The 19,627-nt window shown below is 38.7% G+C and overlaps 1 protein-coding gene across 3 annotated transcripts; it reads left to right on the top strand.

Moving 5' to 3' along the window:
• ube4a (ubiquitination factor E4A (UFD2 homolog, yeast)) lies at positions 1 to 17,967 on the top strand. 3 transcript variants are annotated; one of them, XM_055028571.1, is made up of 20 exons: positions 1 to 100; positions 1,846 to 2,015; positions 3,748 to 3,921; positions 6,209 to 6,321; positions 7,068 to 7,220; positions 7,338 to 7,497; positions 7,601 to 7,803; positions 7,897 to 8,088; positions 8,166 to 8,499; positions 9,379 to 9,505; positions 9,627 to 9,934; positions 10,121 to 10,253; positions 10,949 to 11,139; positions 11,459 to 11,559; positions 12,360 to 12,473; positions 12,600 to 12,774; positions 13,889 to 14,069; positions 14,235 to 14,382; positions 14,492 to 14,649; positions 15,944 to 17,967. In XM_055028571.1, the coding sequence occupies exons 2-20, from the start codon at positions 1,886 to 1,888 to the stop codon at positions 16,077 to 16,079; spliced, it is 3,231 nt and encodes a 1,076-aa protein (XP_054884546.1). In that variant the 5' UTR covers positions 1 to 100; positions 1,846 to 1,885; the 3' UTR covers positions 16,080 to 17,967. The 3 variants fall into 3 exon arrangements, with proteins under 3 accessions (XP_054884546.1, XP_054884547.1, XP_054884548.1); XM_055028572.1 differs by lacking the exon at positions 1 to 100 and adding an exon at positions 191 to 430; XM_055028573.1 differs by lacking the exon at positions 1 to 100 and adding an exon at positions 441 to 710.
• Positions 17,968 to 19,627: the final 1,660 nt, after the last annotated feature.

Below are 19,627 nucleotides of genomic sequence, written 5' to 3'. Positions count from 1 at the left end.
ACATGGATGACGTTTCTGTACACTAAGGAAATGCCCCCCTGGCTTCGTTGTAGCATTTTTTTCCCCTAACCAAACAATCCAACGTCTGCTTACCAAACAGGTACGGCAGCTCTCTGTATTGTTTATAGACATTACGTGGACTGAAAACACGCGACGTCATTGCGTTGAGAGTTTAAACAAGTGCTGAAGTAGATCCGTGGAGACGGCATGACAGTTTAGCTTGTTGCTCCACGTAAGAGCTAACTAGCCACCTGCTAACCAGTTAGCTAAACAGTGTCAACCGTCGAAACCTGCCTCTGCTTTCAAAGCTGCTTGGTGGTTGTTATTCCGTCTCTAGAGTAACATGGAATAAACCTAAAGGAGAAAATAAACGCGGGAGTTTTTGTTTAAAGTGACTAATGTCGTGAGGCGACGGTTAATCAGTTGACAGGTGAGCAGCATGTCGGATAGCAGCAGTGAATGTTCAGGTCCTTCCGTTACATCTGGTAGATTCTCTTAAGTTTCACGTCGAAAACCTTCGCATGTATTCAATAACGGGTTCATCTCAGCGGTGTTTTGTGACGGTGTTCGCTTTTGTCAGCTTCCAACAAATGCTTCATTAGCTCATGTTGGTAAACTTGGTGCTAACGGCAGCATTTTTACAGTGATAGCTCAGAACATGACGTATGAAGCAAGTCACCAACTCAAATTGAGTCACGATCATTTTTTAGGTAAGGGAGGCCCAAACTTTCTGAGCATAATATAAAAACACATTTGTCCAGGTTGTCACCCACTTGCAAGATATTCATAATCTTGAAAATGTGTTCAATTGCAACCACAAGACTGTTGTTTTGTTTTACTTTATGTGCTCAACCAACAGAAGATGGCGTGTCATTGTGAAGTGGAAGGAAAAATATGCACGGTTCTACAAAAATAATAGTAATGTGGCATTTTACACGCTAATCTAATATGTAGTGTCTCAATGCAGACACAAATAACTTTGGTCAAAATGCTGAAATTAACAGTGATGGAGTCAGAGATGAGAGAGAGGAAAGAAAAGAATGTTGCAACTGAGGGTCACGTCCCAGGATTTCAATACTACAACCTTGATACGACCAAAATGGAGCTTCTTGGCCTCCATGCAAAACATGTTAATTGGAGGCTGTGATAACATTAACATGGCATCTGGACCACAGGCATTACTTATGTGCTAAGTTTTTTCAGGGGTGTGAAACTCATTTTGGGCCAAATCAAGATTATGAATTCTCTTAAAGGGCCGGTTGTGCTAGCATGTATTGATAAAAGTTGTTCACAAACTTTAAAATATTACTGAATTCTAAAATATTATTGAACAGCTATTCAGTCCCCCCAGAATTTCTGATATTTTTGCAATAAAAATCAAAAGTGTTTATGGTGCTAGTTTGGAAACATTTGCAAAAGTTTTGCTTATTTATGACAGTAAATGTGATTTTTATTACTCGCTGAATAGATCATGGACTACAATCTGACATCAATTAAGGCTGAGGCAGCTATTTTGATACAAGAAAGTTTTTGACAATTTTTGAGAAAAATCTGCAATAAACTCCCAATTACTAGCTCAAAGAATTGGAGGGATTAGTTGATTTTTTTTCATAAATTTCCACAAAAATTCTCAAGAACTGGAGGGACCGATTTATATATTTTGACAGTAAACAGATAAAAACGACATTGATTTGATTGATAACATATTTAAGCTCACTTGGTATTTAGTCTAGAATCTAGAGGGCCGCATAAAAAGCTATGGCGGGCCGGATTTGGCCCACGGGCCTTGAGTTTGACGTGTGATTTATTTGATCAACATTTGCTCTTTCTGCATTCCTCCTAAAGGCTGGGATCTTAAATGGAGTAAGTGTTGAGCCTCAGTGAGATGACTGACCAGGGCAGCAACAATCACAACATTTCCTGCAACCCCTTTGCTGCCCTCTTCTCCTCACTGGCTGATGCCAGGCAGTTTGCATCAAGCCAAAACCCTCAACAGCCGGCATCTAAACCACCATGTGAGTAGAGTTAAAAGTCAGTCCATTACAAAATCCTCACCCTGAATGTATAGTTCAGAACTGTTGCGATGTGCCTTTCTGATGTGTTATTTCTGTGGAGAAGTTGGATAAAGGTAATAAACATGTTTTTATGTATTTATGTTGAAGGATTAAAAGCATTATTTCAAACTTGTTGTTTCAGTGACACAGTTTTAGCCGATCCTCTATGGAACTTCAGTGCATAGAGGTTTTGTTCAGTATTCCTCTACTTTTAAGAGATGTTAGTTGTTTTGACCTTGCTGGGTTCCTCAGTTAATCTCTGCTGTTTCTTCATAAATAAAAAAGTCACAGCAGGTTTTAGCAAAACTTCTTCTATGTTGTTTATGGTGGTTGTTCAGTGGTAATAACAATTCAGATTAATCAAATAAAGTCTCAGATTTTAAAATGTAATTGTATTGGCTGGTAAAAGTTTAATATATTCAACTTTTATCATTTTAATTGTAGAATTACAGTTACTGTAGAACTACATGACTGGAGGAATATTTGGGTTTTATTACATTTTTAAAACTATTTTTTTATTTAATGACCTGCTTTCTTTACATACACACTTACAATTTGCATAAATGGATTTGAAGCATTTAATGATCATTTTGAGCTGTTTTTCTCCCAGTGTGAAAGTATTGTAAAAGATGCAATTTCAGTGAATTTTATAAACAGGAGTTGTACGCACAAGTTTCAGTCTATTGTGCATTTTCTCTTATCTATGTAGGAACAGGCTAAAATATATACACGTTTACCAATATTTGCTTAAATTGTCCTTCACCAAGTCTCAGATAAACTAATTTTTTCAGACATCAATGTGGATCTGGCTAGGTACTCACTACTTTTGTTGGTGAGTATCTAGTCAGATACTCACTGGGTAGATCCCAGTGAGTATCGAGCGGTTGGTTTTCCACTGCAAACTCAATGGGTTTGAGCTTGAGGCCATTCAGCTCTATGTTACTCTTCTTTATCCATTTCCAAACAACATTTAATTTCTGTTTGGTTAATAGTGTCATCATATTGACTGATATTAGTGTTTGAAGATCATTTAAATATGTGGAAGAAACAAAATATCAGGGCGATGGCAAAGAGGCTTTCCAACCTCAAAGAATTGAAGATACCAGCAGAAACATAAAAAAAGTTGGTCAATAAATCTTTTTTCTATTGTGAATGGTATAGTTAATTTTTCACATGCCATTTCCTATATGAATGTAAGTTTAAGTGTAAACTTATTTATTTAAAATGTTGCAGATTTTACACAGTTTTATTAGCTTTGGGGAGATATTGTGTTGTTTTCTATCACAAACAAACTTCTTGGTTGAGTGAAAGTATCTTTTACTGTAATTCTTTCTGAGGTGTGAATAATTTTGCCACTCCACATCATTACAAAAATTGTTTTGGCATTAGTTTAGAGGATTTGACATGTTTTTTTTATCGGCACAACCCACATAATCAACTCTGCAGCTCAATCCCACAAACGTATTTTCCATAAACAGGTTTTTGAAAGGTATCAAATTTATTGCCATTGTCACAACAAATAATAACCAGCCAAACAGAAATGTGTGACTTTTTGCAGAGTTTATGTGATGCTCTAAAAGTATAAAGTCACATATCATAAACACTTGAAGATTAAGAAGTAAATTAGTAATAATTTAAGCTTCCAAAGTCAATACAATCTTTTCATATGACTTTGCTCTGTCTGCTGTCGCAGCGGAGGAGTCGGGAGGAAGCTACTCAGAGTCGGAGGCCTCCGTCACTGACAGCGTCGACGACAACGACTCCATAGCAGAAATCAGTCGCTCCTTCCGGTCCCGGCAGGAGCTTTGTGAACAGCTCAATGTCAACCACATGATCCAGAGAATATTTCTAATCACACTTGATAACAGTGAGTACAAGCTGATTATTTTGAGCTAAAATTTGCTGAGTTAAAACACTTGCAGCCTGGAGTTCTGATATTGTGATGAATGTGTCATGTTTGCAGAAGGTCAATGGTGACTGGCAGTTTTTAAAATGCATTTGGCTTTACGGTGACACTAGTTGGTAAAATCTTCTAGTATTTGGAAGATATGTTTTATCCAAAAACCAAGGACTACTTTGTAACTAGTGTGTATTGTTTGGTATTAACTCTAGCATTATCTCAGGGATCTCCTCTGTTCTGAGATCACAGTTGCTGAGGTATTCTTCTCAGACGATTTTCCAACTGAGACGAGACATGTCTGTCAAATGCAGTTAAAAAGTAAATCAATTGAATATTACCAGGAAGAGATGTTTTCCCTGGAGGTATTTCTTTCACATGAAAAGCACAGTTGAAAGCTAGAGGCTTTGCTGATGACAAGACTGATCATAAATAGTTGCGGGGTCTGTTTTGCTCTGGGGACGTTCTCATTATCTTTTAAAAGCCAAACTTGTCAGGCAGGAATGAGTCACTGCACTTACAGATGACACAGAGACATCCACTGCATGGCCTTGCTGTGAGCTGGTTGGGCCTCTCATCACACAGAATGTTCAAAAATGAGTCATGATGTTCAGAAAATGTATTATAGGACCTCCAACCCTCCCCCCGAATGTCGCCTGCACTCCACACAAATTTCCTGCACGAGTTAGACTTCACCTCTGTGTTGTACATAGATGTTGTGCTTTTGGTTTCTTTGTGTTTTATATCAGGAGTCCCTTTTACCACAACCCATAGATGCTGGACCAGAGGGAGATATAACAACCAAAGCATGGATGGATCCATGATTTGTTACTAGACAAAATTGACTTTTTTGAGCTTTATATCATGTTAGGATGTCATTCCCTCATCAAAAACATACCTGAAGTGTTGCTTTGAGTCCTTGAATCTTCTACAACAACCATTCAGGGAAGCCTAATTAGATGCGTTCACAACAAACGCGTTTTGAGCGTCAGGCGCATTTGGTTTACATTCAAAGTCTTATGTGGAGGCGCGTCAAGGGCCCGTCGTGGCACGTTTTTGCGCTTATAGCATGGCATGATTTGAAGCATTTGACACATCAAACGTGTCCGACAAATAGGCCAGCGATGGAAAACAACAAGCAGAGTTGTGGAGGAGCCCTTGACGCTCCCCCACATAGACTTTGAATGTAACCAGACGCACCAAATGCTAGGTGTAGAGCAAAAATCTGAAGCATCTGCGTTGAGCGCATGTAACGTGTTTGGTGTGAGTGCACCATAAGTGGTTGCTCACACGATGTGTTGCCTATTTATCAACCTTGGAGTCTCCAGCTGAATTCCCTCCCATATAGAGATTCCCTCTTCTGCAACTCCTGCATTCAGCTCCTTCAGACTAGCAGCAGTTACCAAACAACTTGTAGAAGTGGTAGTTTGCCGAGCTTATTATACAAACTACTTCTCACACTCCTAAAAGCGGTTGTAAGCGGCATAATGAAGGAGCAATGGTGTGATTATGTGATCAAGGGGAGTGTCGGAAAGGGTTGGAGCTTCTTAAAGAGGGAGAGGTCAATTTCAAGGGGTCAGATACAACTATGTTGCAAAGTAAAATAAAAGTTTTATGCAGAATTTTCATAACAGCTGAAGGCAACACAATTAATTGACTGTGTTATAGAATCGAACTATGTGCCTGGAAAATACATAATATCACCCCATTCTGACCCTATTGATTGATTATTTGAGTCTTATTGAACCAGGCAATGTCTTTCCAATCTGATAATGTTTTGTTAGCGTGTGTGAATTATAGCCTCATTTTCTGTTCTTGGCAGACAGGAGTAGCATTGGGTGTAGGCTTCTGCTGCTGCCGGAGCAGCTTCTCCTCCAGGTTCATATCTTGTAAATGGTCGCTCTTTGAGCTAGTGAAACCTTTCTATCACCTCAAACCAGTTTGTCGTTCTGTGACACCTGATATCAACAAGGATTTTCTTTGTCCACAAAAATGCAGACTTTTTTTTATCATTCTTTGTAAGCCAGAGAGATGTTCAAGGCTCCTTTGAATCCCACATCTTGATGCCTGAATGACTTGATCTGCTGCCATAATATCTTAATAAAAAGGCTGGTCAGTGTAGCTTATAATTGGGAGGGAGGCAAATTTGATTCACTTCAGGAGTAAAGTTGTATTTGTCTTGTTTTATTCTTTACTTTATGTCAAGTTTAAAATATATCAAATATTTTCATTTTGGGATTTCTTTTTTCCTAATCAGGCGACCCCAGTCTGAAAGGAGGCAATGGGATCCCTCCTCGATGTGTTTACCTGGAAGATATGGCTGCAGAGCTGGACGGCCAAGATTGGCTGGACAGGGACAACGTAGAGCAGGTTAAAAACCATGTTAAAAATTATAGATAGCACAATTTGTAAAGACCTGTTTTCATTCCAGCATGACTGCAGCTGTTTCAATTGTAATGTCTGGTTTATTCCTGGCTTTTCTTTTTAATGATCATTTCATATACAGTGTGTGCTTTCATTTGTCACCTGTTTGCTGCTGTATACCAGGAACTATCTTACTGAGGGACAAAAAACTATATGCTAGTCTAGTCATTATTATATATCCTTTGGGTAGTTTTCTTGAATTATTGACAAAAGCCACAGAAAATATCATATGATCTAATTAGAGCCTGCTGAGTTATCGGCACCGATTTCCTTAATTTTGGGAGATTGTGATCAGTCGTCTTACATGTGGAGCCAATTTTATCCACCGATTTACCTCTGCAAAGGTTCAAAAATCAGAGAGAGTCTTGACTGACAGGCCGGTCCACCAGGTCATGTCTGCATGTTTGTAGTCAATAATAGTCACCCCACTGTTGCTCTTTAGCAACATTTCAGGCATAAAATTTAGTGTTGGAAAGACTTTAAGTTGTCAGATCAGCATTTTTAAAGATCTGTAATTGATGACTGCAATTTGTGCACCCTTAAATCATATATTATTTTGTAAAAATGCTTCAGCAACACTCTGTTTCCATTGATTTTGATTCAGTTTAGAGAGCATTTCATTTTGTAACAATGTATTTCGCCTTAGAAACATGAATGAAATGAGCTCAGAGGTGTTTTTACTTCCCCTTTAGGCTCTGTTCAACCGCCTGCTGCTCCAGGAGCCAGGAAACCATCTCATATACATGACCTCCTGCAATACAGTGAACCTGTCGGCTGACCGGGATGCTGGAGAGAAATGTGCCATCCCTTACCTCTTTGCTTCTTACCTGAGGGCAAAAGAGGAGGTGCTCTTTTTTTCCTTTAAAGAATCCTCAAACTCTTTACAGCAACTGGAGCATAAGCATCACCCATCTTCCATCTTCCAAAGTGATTTGACAAATTCCTTTTTGTCTTTGCACCAGTTGACAAAAGTCCCAGAAAAATTACATTCATTTGCCATACACTGCAAGAACCTGACGGTGTCCAACGCGCGCACCGCTCTGCTCACCCCAGAGATTTACGTCAACCAGAACATCTACGAGCAGCTTCTTGACCTGTGGCTTGAAAGTTTCAGAACAGCACGTAGGTCCATCTTTGGAGTTAAAGAGTTCTGACTATATCGGTTTTACTTTCATCTTCGTCTGCGCTCAGTAAAATATTCTTTCCACCACTCCTGGTGTTTCAGAGCCTGGGGAGGGGATTAAGTTTGTGGAGGAGGTCATTGCTGGCATACTGTCCGACCAAGAGGTGCGTACCTTTGAGGAGGTGATCGTTCCGGTCTTTGATATCTTCCAGGGGCGCATCAAAGACTTAGACCTTTGCCAGCCTCTGCTCTACAACTACCTGGATGTTCTCCTCTATTTTTGTCACAATAACGATATCGCCAAGGTCAGAAGACAAAACCAGACGTGTAATCTGAGCCACACTTTCACCAGGCCGTCCTTTAGTATCATCCCATATGTTCCTGTTTGGTGTTTGCAGGTGATGATGGAGCACATTCAGCCCAAAGACCCAGCTAATGGTCTGCAGTACCAGAACAACCTGCTGGGGATGATTTTGAACACATCCTGCTTGCTGAAAACCCCGGGTGTTGTAGAGGGGCATGGCTACTTTCTGAACCCTTCTCGCTCCAGTGCCCAACAAACAAAGAGCCAAGAAGCCAACATTCACCAGGTACATGGCCATAATCAGTTTGTTTTGTTAGAATTTTTATGAGAAGGAAACTAAGCTTTGTCTTCCCGTTGTTGCAGTTTATGGGTCAACTTCATGAAAAACTGTACCAGATCTTGAAGAGTTTGCTGCAGCGGTCCAGTGAGACACGCCACTTGCTGCTGACCTGGCTGGGCGGCTGTCTGCAGGCGAACGCAGGTCGTGCTAAGATATGGGCCAACCAGGTGCCCGAGCTCTTCTTCCAAATGTTCGCCTCCGATGCATTTTTCCTCAACCTGGGGGCCGCTCTGCTGAAGCTGTGCCAGCCTTTCTGCAAGCCCCATTCACCCAAGCTGCTAGACTTTGACCCAACATACTGCGCTCTCAAAGACATGAGCGAAGAAGACCGGCGTAATCGCAGCATCCACGCAAGAGGTCATTATACGAGATGTCAAGGTTTTCAAACTCTGCCTCTGGAGCTTTTTCACATTCATGACCCATCACAACAAACTTTAATGGATTTAATTGGAATGTTATGTGACAGACCTAGACAAACAAGCACATAATTGTGCCATAGAATGAAAAAGATGCAACTCATATTTACACCAAAGCACACAGCAGGCAAATGTGACCCAAATCCACTTTTTTTGCTCATATGTCACCTATAGCTGACATTTCAGGGCAGTCCTAACAGCCCAGTTCTGATCCTTTCATCTCACAACATCTGTGCCACTTTCATATGTGATACTAATTTGAATACTTAATTGATCGTTTTCAAAGCATATGCAGCGTAAACGGACATGTCACATTTTATCTGACCTAATTCTGCACCAGAAGGAGCCAGACTTTCATGGTGAACTTACAGAAAAAGTTTGTGTCGGTGAAGCATTTCACAATCCCACAACTTCTGGCCCAGGTCACTTTGGGTCGTAAACCATTCACACACACAAGTGTGTGTTCAAATGTAGCCAATTAAAAGACAATGTATTGTTGGAAGTGAGCATCAAACCCTGCTGCGTGAAAGCACCCAAAGACACTCGCATTCACACAGTTGGGTCATTTGGCAAACTGGGGTAAAAATATTTTGAAAGTCACATAACTATTTTTGCTGGTCCATTTATTGCATATAATCTTCTCTCATAAAATGCATAAAGGTTTGTGGTTGTAAAGTTACAAAATATGAAAAAGTTTTAGGGGTTTGAATATTTTGTAAAACACTATATGAATTTGTTTTGGTGCAGCGGATGCCTGTAGTTTTTGAAGGAACAATTGTTAGCATTGATACTAATTACAAAGTAAATATTCCTTTACCAGGTCTTGAGAAGGAGACCTGCTTGATCCCTTTGCCCCCTCAGCAGCAGGTGGAGTCTGCACTAAACTACACCCTGCTGACTGAAAACCTCGTCTTCACACAGCTCACCCTGCATCTTGGCTTTCACCGGTACGAATCACTTCACAGTATCTTACGACAGCAATTTCCCAATTTTTGAGAAAACGCTTTAATGTTCTCTCTCTTTCTGTATTAAATCCTGCATTTGTGTGGCATGTGTGTGTCTGCCCAGACTCCATGAGCAGATGGTTAAGATGAACCAGTCACTCCATCGGCTCCAGGTGACCTGGCAGGACGCCCAGCGCATGGAGAGCCCGCTGTCCGATCAGCTCCTGGAGCAGTTTGAGCGTCTGATGATCGTGTATCTGTCAACCAAAGCTGCCACGACGCAGCCCATCATGCTGCAATATTGCCTTAACCTGCAAGCTTCCACTGCTTCTCTGCTTGTTCAGCTGAGCATGGGAAACCAGGGGCCCGAACATGTAGCACTCAGCTTTCCCCTGGCATCCCTGAACAACACCAGGCTCTGCTACATACCGGGTATGTCAGAGACAGAGGCTCGGCTGAGGAATAATATCAGAAAGGCCAGCTCTGTGAGAAATTTTAAGATGGCTGCACCTGTTTGTGTAATGTGGCTGTGGTTAGATACTCATAACTCGCTCATTGAGCAAAGCTGAAAGTCTCTGAACACAACAGCCGTGAGTAAACCTGGACTATTTTTGTCAGAGTTTTTTGCAGAAAACATTGGAGACTTCTTCATCTTCCTGCACCGCTTTGCAGACGAGATCTTGGAGACCTCCGCGGAAAGTCTGGAGCAGATCCTTAACTTCATAACTGTCTTCATGGGAAACGTGGAGAAGTACGTGACGATTATTTTATTGATCGATTATCCTGACAATTAATTGGTGAATCAGATTTGAAGAAATTGCTATGTTCTGCAGATTTTTCATGTAACCACTTAAACTTATTTTACATAAAAATACAAATAACTAAAAACAGTAATTCCTTTTCCAACAAGGAAACCGAAAATTTCTTGCCTAAAATGCAACAAGATTCCTATAGTGAGCACTTGATCATCTGTAGCAAAAGATGCGTCTGCAGCTAAAAAGATCCTTCTAACATTAACATGTGAAAAGCTCAGGCCTTTCTGCTTGATTTGGCATCAATACAATGTAGAGCTGATTTGTTGATTGTTTTATAGGTTAACTGATTAATAATTGGATGCAAAAGGTCCCTAATATTTAGAGGTTTTTTCAGAATCTGGTTTTTGTGAAGCTAAAACCTCCACTGGAGCAGTTCTGAGTTGAACAGGTTTAAAGAAAAATATATATACTGTGTCTTAAATGCTATATATTATATATCTATATATCTATATATATATATATATATATATATATATATATATATATATATATATATATATATATATATATATATATATATATATATATATATATATATATATATATATATATAGATATATATATATCGTTTCAGCCTTATATTTAGCTTTCAACTTGTTTCTGTGATCCCCATGTTTGAAATGTGAACCAGGATGAAGAATCCCCATTTAAGAGCAAAGCTTGCAGAAGTGTTGGAAGCCGTGATGCCTCACATGGAGCCGCTGGCTCCTGGTGCTGCTCAGCCCATCGTTTTCCAGAGGGAGAGAGTTTTCTGCTCCTACGCCCATGCACCTCAGCTGGCTGAGGCCCTCATCACTGTGTTTGTTGACATTGAATTTACAGGTAAGTCAAAGTTCATTTCCTAGGGTTAAATTCGTCCACGTCTTTTATCTAGCGGAACCATCTTTCGACATTGTATTTCCGCCATTACTACTGATTTTAAACAATTATTTAAGACTACAGTTAAATTAGCCTCATCTAAAAAGACAGGTCAGAGCTGAAAACAAGATTTGGATCAAAGTTGGATGTTTCACATAATCTGTGAGTTTGGATTAATTGTGAGTTTGGATTGCCTGGGAGTTCCACTGAAAATACGAGAACCTGCTTGGTGTAAAACTAGTAGAGTTTAGCTCGTTAACTTTTCTTTTTCATTTTTACCCAGGTGACCCTCATCAGTTTGAACAGAAATTCAACTACAGGAGACCGATGTATCCGATTCTGAAGTACATGTGGAGCAAAGACAGCTATAGAGAGAGCATCAAGGTGAATAAACAAATGATGTCTGAACCTTACCTACCTTGCATTTTTATGTAAAAGGATTGGTAAGACTTAATAACTAGACACTTGGATGCTTTTCTGACTTTGAAGTGTTCTTGTATGATTTCCAGTTTGGTTGTTTTGCTGTCCTGGTATAGCATCATTAAGCCCCATAATCGATGTTACACAGAATATTACTTTGTGATTCAACTCAGTTTCGCTCAGTTTAGTTCATGCATTGTTTAAGAGAGCTCAATTTTGTTCAAAGCTCTTCAGCTATGTTTAATTTGATTCTGTTTAATTCAGCTCAGTTAAATTCCTCTGAACATTTGTTTGCTTCACAGCAGTAATGAAAAAATAAGAAATTGCTAGCTGGTCCAAACATAGCAAGCTAAATTCGGTCTCATTCACTTCAGTAATTAAAGACAGCAGGAGAGGCAAACGTCATGGTTGGGACAACAGCATGAAAATAAGCTTTAACTGTCTTGCTGACGTTCATAACAGACATTGGTGTAAAGCTTTCAAAGATAATGCAGAGTTGATGATCTGGCCGGCTTTTAATTTGAAAATGTAGATGTTTGGTCACAGAGCAGATGAACGCTGATAATCTATTTTATAATTTTAAGGATAATTCCAGAGGAATAAAAACCTTAACCAAGAATAAACAAAGGGGAGCAGAAACATCTTCTTAAATTGTTCAGTGTTCTAAACACACTAAAAAGATGTTGGTTAAATGGGAGCATGAATTAAAATGTTTCTCATTTTAAAAAGCATAAGATTATCTGCCTTTTTTATGCTTGTTTCAGCATTTGGCAAACTATGCATCCGAGAACCTGGAGGCCATGAACCCCCCTCTGTTCCTCAGGTTCCTCAACCTGCTCATGAATGATGCTATCTTCTTATTGGATGAGGCTATTCAGGTGGGGCTGATGGAAATTAATTCTCAATGTACAACACATGAGAGCACATTTACTCCTTGTGTTAAATATGTACTCAGAACCTCAATCATAATGACTAAACTCAGTTTTCATTTTGTTTTTCTGTAGTACTTGAGTAAAATTAAGATTCTGCAGCTTGAGCGTGACAGAGGAGAGTGGGAAAGCCTGACCCCTGACACCCGAAGAGAAAAAGAGTCAAGCCTGCAGATGTTTGGACAACTGGGACGCTTCCACAACATCATGTCCAATGAGACTATCGGCACACTGGCCTTCCTTACCTCAGGTCAGGCAGGACAAAAAAAACACATTTAACCCTCATTCAATGTAATCTCCCCAAATATTCAAATTATAAAATTTTACCTGAAAATGTTAAGGGACATCCACCAAACAACTACAGAGACATTTTATAATTCAATGACCCTTGAATAGTGTAGGTACATTTAGTTTATTAGTTTACGTAAACTGGAATAATGTTCAATAAACTTTAATAAAAGATACTTTGCACCAGATTTAGCTTATGTTAGTTTCCATCTATAGTCTCAGAGCAAGAGAAAATATTGTTTTAGAATGACTTTAAGTATTGCACCTTGTATCAAATATGTTTTTTAAAGAATAATGTGTAAAGAAAGACACATAAAAGAAAGTTAAGTTAAATTTATACTAAACTACCTCCTTTTTAAATAAATAGTGATCTAAATATATATCATAGTATTTTAAATTTTTACAATAAATAAATAAGCCAAACTAAATTAAACATTTACCTTAATTGTCCTTCAAAAAGAAAGTTTTGACTTTTTTTTTTAAAAATAAAATGTTACTGCCATTGGCAGTATTCTGGGTCATTGACACTTTTTCTTTTTTTGAGTTGGAAAAGAATAAATTTCTCTATATTTAAGTTCAAACAAATTTCAGGTCACTGGCAGCCCTAAACCCTAATTGGACAGAATCTTGTCCCCGGATAAAATACCAACACCAACTGGGAAGAGAGTTTTTGTATTGGGGACGTCCCATAGTCACAGGAATCTGTAGCAGCCATTACAGCCGTACTCCTGGCTACAGCCATTACGGACTGTGAACATCAATGTCAAGGGGGGAAACCATTTATATTTAGATTAGTTAGAATAGCTAAATTGTGTTTTTGGTCAATAACACAGTTTTGGAGGACATGGATCCAAAATCAGGTTGAGAGTTTTAAAAATTGATTGTGATACTTACTAAAGTGTTCTTTTTCTGGTTCAATAATTTTCCTAAAAAATTCACCTTCACAGAAGGATGTGCTGGAATTAGAAATTAGGGTATTTCTGATCTTACATGTTTTTCAAAAGGTTAACTAGACTATGTGTGTCCTAAATAATTTTTTCTTCTTTGCTTTTGTTCCGTTTCCATCTCTCGCTCAGAGATCAAGGGCATCTTTGTGCACCCATTTCTGGCCGAGAGGATCATCTCGATGTTGAACTACTTTTTGCAGCACCTGGTTGGTCCAAAGATGGGTGCACTTAAAGTCAAGGACTTCAGCGAGTTTGACTTTAAGCCACAGCAGCTCGTTTCTGACATCTGCACAATCTACCTAAACCTGGGGTACGTTACAAAGATTCGTCTGTTATAAATTGATCTGATAAAGTAAAGAGTCTCTTACAGATTATATTTTATAACAAGCTTTAAAATTTGTGTTTTCTCCATGTGGGAGAGATGGATTTCGAACTTTTGAGTAAAATTTGAACATGATGTGTTTGTCTTTTGCAGTGATGAGGAAAATTTCTGTGCCACAGTCCCGAAGGATGGACGATCGTATTCGCCGACACTTTTCTCCCAGACGCTCCGTGTGCTAAAGAAGATCAACAAGCCTGGTGACATGATTGTGGCGTTTGGACTCCTTGCAGATAAAATCAAGGTATCTTTTTCTCCTGTACCATGACAGAAATAATTTTGTTTCAGTGGTCAATAAAAAAAAAAAAGCTGCAATTATTCATTTATTTATTTCATGGGTCACTTGTTTTTAGTCCCATGCAGACAGGCAGCAGCAAGAAGAGGAAACGTATGCAGATGCTCCAGATGAATTCTTGGACCCCATCATGTCCACCCTGATGTTGGATCCTGTTCTTCTTCCCTCTTCTAATGTTACTGTAGATCGTTCCACTATAGCAAGACATCTCCTCAGGTTCGTAACGTCTGGGGGAAAAAAAACCCACCATGTCACTCATTTGTTTAAATGCTATTTTTACAGTCTTTTCGTTTGTAGATTAGTGATGGGACGGCAGTTCATTTGAGTGTATTAAATCTGCAGAATCAGTTCACTCGAATGATCTGTTCACCGGATCACACAGTTCATTTCTGCAGAGTGAAACGGTTCCTCTTCCAGCATTATCTCCGTACCGCCCTGATCCGTTCATGCTGTGACACAGCACCAATCCAGCACATTGTGTCACTCGCTTGGTTTCTACAAGCTAACTGCTAATGTTGTGTCTTGACTCAGGGATTACACAGTATGAAAATATCCTGATTCATGCTGTATATTAACCTACAGTGCTGATTGTGACAAAATGACAAACAAAAATTTTACATTTCTGGTAGAATTGAGTTTAAATGTTTTAACTTTTGCTACAATTTTGACCGACATTGTTACCATGATTCAAATCAGCATCGGCACACTGCATCACCAGAAGAGCCTGATTTATACAAATGAGCCGTTTAGTGGTTGTTGTTTTAGCCCCAAAAGGGTCACTATTGCTGCATGTTTTGTTTCCTAAGGAAGCCAGAATGCTAATATATAAGCTGCTATTTATTTGGCTGAGACTGAGGGGAAAATTTAATTGCTGCTGCAGCTACTTATTGTGGCTATACAATGAGTTATTGATTTATTTAGTAACTTGATCCACAGACTGGTAGATATTTATTTCAGACAGTTATCAAATGCAAGTTAAAAACAAAAAGAAGCTTTATGCTCATAAACAGCATGTCTGATTGACTCAAAAGTTCTCTTGCCCGCTGACTGCTCAAGCACTGTGGCTTCATCATGACATGAACCGTGTTTTGCCACAGACAATTCATTCCCTTAAAGTAATTACTGAAGGAAGTTGTTTCCCTTGAAGCCAGGATTCCCATCCTGGGGCAAAAAAATTAATAAATATATAGAAATATATAGAATATAGACTTTTCTCTTTGGTTGAGGAGAAATCCACTGTCATCAACCCAAAAGTTGAAGTGAGAGTTAAAGAGAAAAACAGTTTTTCTATTGAACAAAGTCACAAATCTTAATGTTGAAAGGATTTGTAATTTATGTTTCATGTTCACATTTATTTTTTATATTAAGATAAAGTATAATATTTGCCCTTCACTGTACTATAAACCATTTTTCTGACATTTAATCAACTCTTAAAAACTGTGAATGCAGAAATTGAAAATTGAATTGCTAAAAGTGTGACTTCTTGTTATTTATAATGTCCTCTGTGCAGCGACCAAACCGACCCTTTCAACCGCAGTCCTCTCACCATGGACCAGATCAAGCCAAACACGGAGCTCAAAGAGCAGATCTCACAGTGGTTGGAGCAGCACAGGCAGGACAAGCAGCAGCAGGGACCCAGTGGCTAGCCCCACAGTGGAAAAACAGTGACTTCCCCCTTTGTTGTTTTGCTCCTTTGCTTCAGTGGCAAATCCACAGTATGCTTTCCTCTGTGGATTTCTTCTTACTTCTCTGCTGTAGCCGCTTATTGCATAAGCCCACTCATGCTTAATGGACCCTCTCTGTGACAACAGCCCATGCAAACTTCACTTTAAAATCAATAAACTGTAGCCGTTCTCCTCACCTGGCGCCCTATCGGGTTAACATTTGCAGGATGAGGCTGCCTCTGCTTGCGCCGTTATCGCAGAGGGATTTAGAGCCAGAAGCAGCAGTTCAGTGTGAATCTCCTAACTGACCTTTTTACAATGCAAGGTAAGTATTTTAGACAAGTCATGGGTTAATGACATAGAAACACGAGGTGTTTAACATTTCAAACTGAGTTTATTCTTGTGAAGAATACCATACACTGCCTTTCAAGTTCACCAAGACTCCATACATTTGCACCTGCTGGTTAAACATCAATTGGCAGGCTCTTTGTAAATAAAATTGGCAACGTAATAAAACTAAACATCCATAGATTTTAATTGATTAACAATAAAGTTCTACATTTAGGCATTAAAAACCTTAAACATTGAATTTGTGTTTTAACACAGATTGTAAAGACATTTTTTTAAGTGGGGTTTTATGAAGTGTATTGATCCATGTGACTTCAATTTCCTGAATGTGGCATGAGGGACTATCATTGTCCCTGATGAGGGACAATGAGAGACTAGGGACTCTCATTGTGCCTGATGAGGGACAATGAGGGACTCTCATTGTCCCTCATGCCACATTCTCTTAAGAGTTGCTTTAGTCAAACTAAGAGCAACTCAGAATGTGGCCTAAGCAAGAGTAAATTTTGCTACAGAACAAATTGAAAACATAATTTTGAGTTAATTTACCAGGATTTTTTTCAGATTCTTCATGCTGGGTTTGTGTTTTGTTCATCAACTGCAAGTTATACACTTTCTTCTCATGAGTACTCCACACAACCACTCAAAAAAAAAAATTAAGTTTTCCTTTAAATATTTTCCTGCGTAAAAAGAAATCTTCCTTGTTGGGTGGAAGGCCTTTTTGTAGAATAGTAGAGAGTTGGTCTACTGCCAAATGCTCTCAAAATTTAAATTTTGAGAGCATTTGGCAGCTTTTCAAGACAATCTGGCTGACAAGCTTCATGTGTGAAATTATGGATCACCTCTGTCAGACACCTAGCAGTGGTAACGGGCAACTCCTTAGATAGTCTTGGCCCAGACAGGTAAATGCAATCCAGATTTTATTTTGTGTCATCACTGTAACAGAATCCACTTGCCTGTGTTGTCGTCTTAAATTTGATCCACTGATTCAAGTTATTTCCATTTACAACCACACTCATTTGAACTAAAAAGCAAAAAAGCAGCTATTGTCACCCCTTTTCATCCTATAAAGCAAAACTTACCAGATCATAACCGGTGAACCCTTTGAGCACTTTTCCTTTCGGTTTAAATGTAGTGCATTAACATTTGAGCAAACAGTCGATCAGTAGAATTGGTGCCTAAAACCCGGATGTTTGCTGTAAATCTCAGTAAATGAGTTTCATACCTTTAACATGCACATGCTAATTTGTTTCTGTGAGTATAAGCGGCTTTGCAGAAGATTGTTGTAAAAGAAAAGGAGATTACATCTCCAGTGTATTTGAGTTAAAGAGCTTTAACTCAAGTAGGAGGTGATCAAATGTGAGGAGTGGCTTTGTTGGCATGCTCTGATTCTGTTTTAAATATTTACCATCCTAATGGTCTCATGGTTTAAATTACAATGCAATACTTTTGTTTTAAATGTGATTTAAAAAAATATTTTGGATGTACAGTATGACTGAGAAATAAACTTAAGTAAATTATAAGAGATGTTTAGTGATTCTGTGAATATACAAACTTATTGATATGTATAAATTGAGGTTCTATTTTTCAAATATTTTAGCATGTAAGAAAACTGAGGAAAAAAAAAACATTCTACAAATAAGATTTGGGATTAATTTGCTGCTAGCACTTTGACACACTGATTACTTCCCAACTAGACTTTTTAAATATTTTAATATTTGTTATTTATAGAGTTTTTGGAGTGTAAACTTTAATATAAATCTGAAAATCTGTTTTGGTTACTCACTCATAAATGAAAACATTATTTTATATCATAGTTGCCTGTGTTTTAGCTAAAGCTAGGAGTTTTATTCTGGTCAAAAAGGAAAACGGTTACTCTGTCTTAAACGTAATTTTGACCATGGTAATCATCAGTAAAGGTGCAGAGTAGGTTTTGGCTGCATGTGGTGAAAAATAAATAACCTCATGGAAACAAAAAAAGGTGGAGGCTGCAGACAATCTAACAAGGCCTGTCTAGACCCGTCTGGCCCTTTTAACATGTTCAATACTGACTACCTGGTGTAATTGACAGAAGCTATGAAAACACAACAGATATCCTGTATTTCTAGATATCTCAAAAGATTAACAGCGAAACCAGAAACTGGCAAGAAACCATTCTTCTAATGAAAGTGATGTAGAATGATACATCTAAGAAATAAATATCTGAAAAGTTCAAAACATTTACTTCAGCCAATTTGTAGCTTTCAGCTAATGAAAACCCAAAGTGTAGTTTTCTAGAAGATGGTCCCATATAGTCGATGAAGGCTTTATTTTTAATCTGGAATTGTATGGTGCAATAAAAAGGGCATTCACTGCATTGTAAGTTCACTCAATACTTGATCATTGCTCCTTTTGCATGAATATCTCCTTCGATGTGGAGTGACCTGGTGGGGTTCAGGAAGCCCCGGTTGCTTTGATATCGGCCGTCGGCTCGTCTCATAAGCTTCATCTTGACAGTGCGCCTGAGTTTCTCTGTGAAGTTCAGGTCAGTTGAGTTTACTGGCTCAATAAAGTCACCGGTACTGGACTGATAGATGTGGACTTGTCCACATCCTGCTAGAAAATGTAACCAACATCTCTGCATGTGCTTGCCAGCAGATGGGTATGAAGTGCTCAGAAACGTTGGGGCTGATTGCACGCAGACTTCTGGTTTTATAAAATGCAATTGACAAACACCAGCTGATGACGTTGCTCCCTGTATCACCACCAACACTCGAAACATCATATGTTTTGTTTTATGTCACGCTTTTCCAAAAACTCTCACGCTTCACAGGTATTAAGCAAACCACAGAGCACAACACATGAAGCAAAAAATCTAAAACATAAAACAGGACATCAGTCATAAAGGTTTTTCTGAAAAGGTGTGTTTTGAAAGAGTTGAATGTGGGTCTGTGTGGTTGTGGAAGTGTTTGGTGCTGGTACAGGCTCATAGCCCGCCTGTAGTTGTAGTTGCAATGGCTGAACGAAGCCAGTCAGCTACATGTTGGCCGCACCTCTAAATATTGAATTGACATCAACAGACATCTTGTTCAACTTTGCACAAAAAGCTGAATTTCAAAAGATCTATAAAAGATCTAAATAGCTATGAATGTTTTTTTTATTGCTTTGGTTTTTTATAAGCTGCTTTCTAAATAATCAATAGTTAA

Source organism: Poeciliopsis prolifica, unplaced genomic scaffold (assembly GCF_027474105.1).
Source record: "Poeciliopsis prolifica strain line A6 unplaced genomic scaffold, Auburn_PproV2 SCAFFOLD004, whole genome shotgun sequence".
Classification (NCBI taxonomy): domain Eukaryota; kingdom Metazoa; phylum Chordata; class Actinopteri; order Cyprinodontiformes; family Poeciliidae; genus Poeciliopsis; species Poeciliopsis prolifica.
The sequence above is the reverse complement of the archived record's forward strand: the minus strand, read 5'-3'. Positions and strand labels throughout refer to the sequence as shown.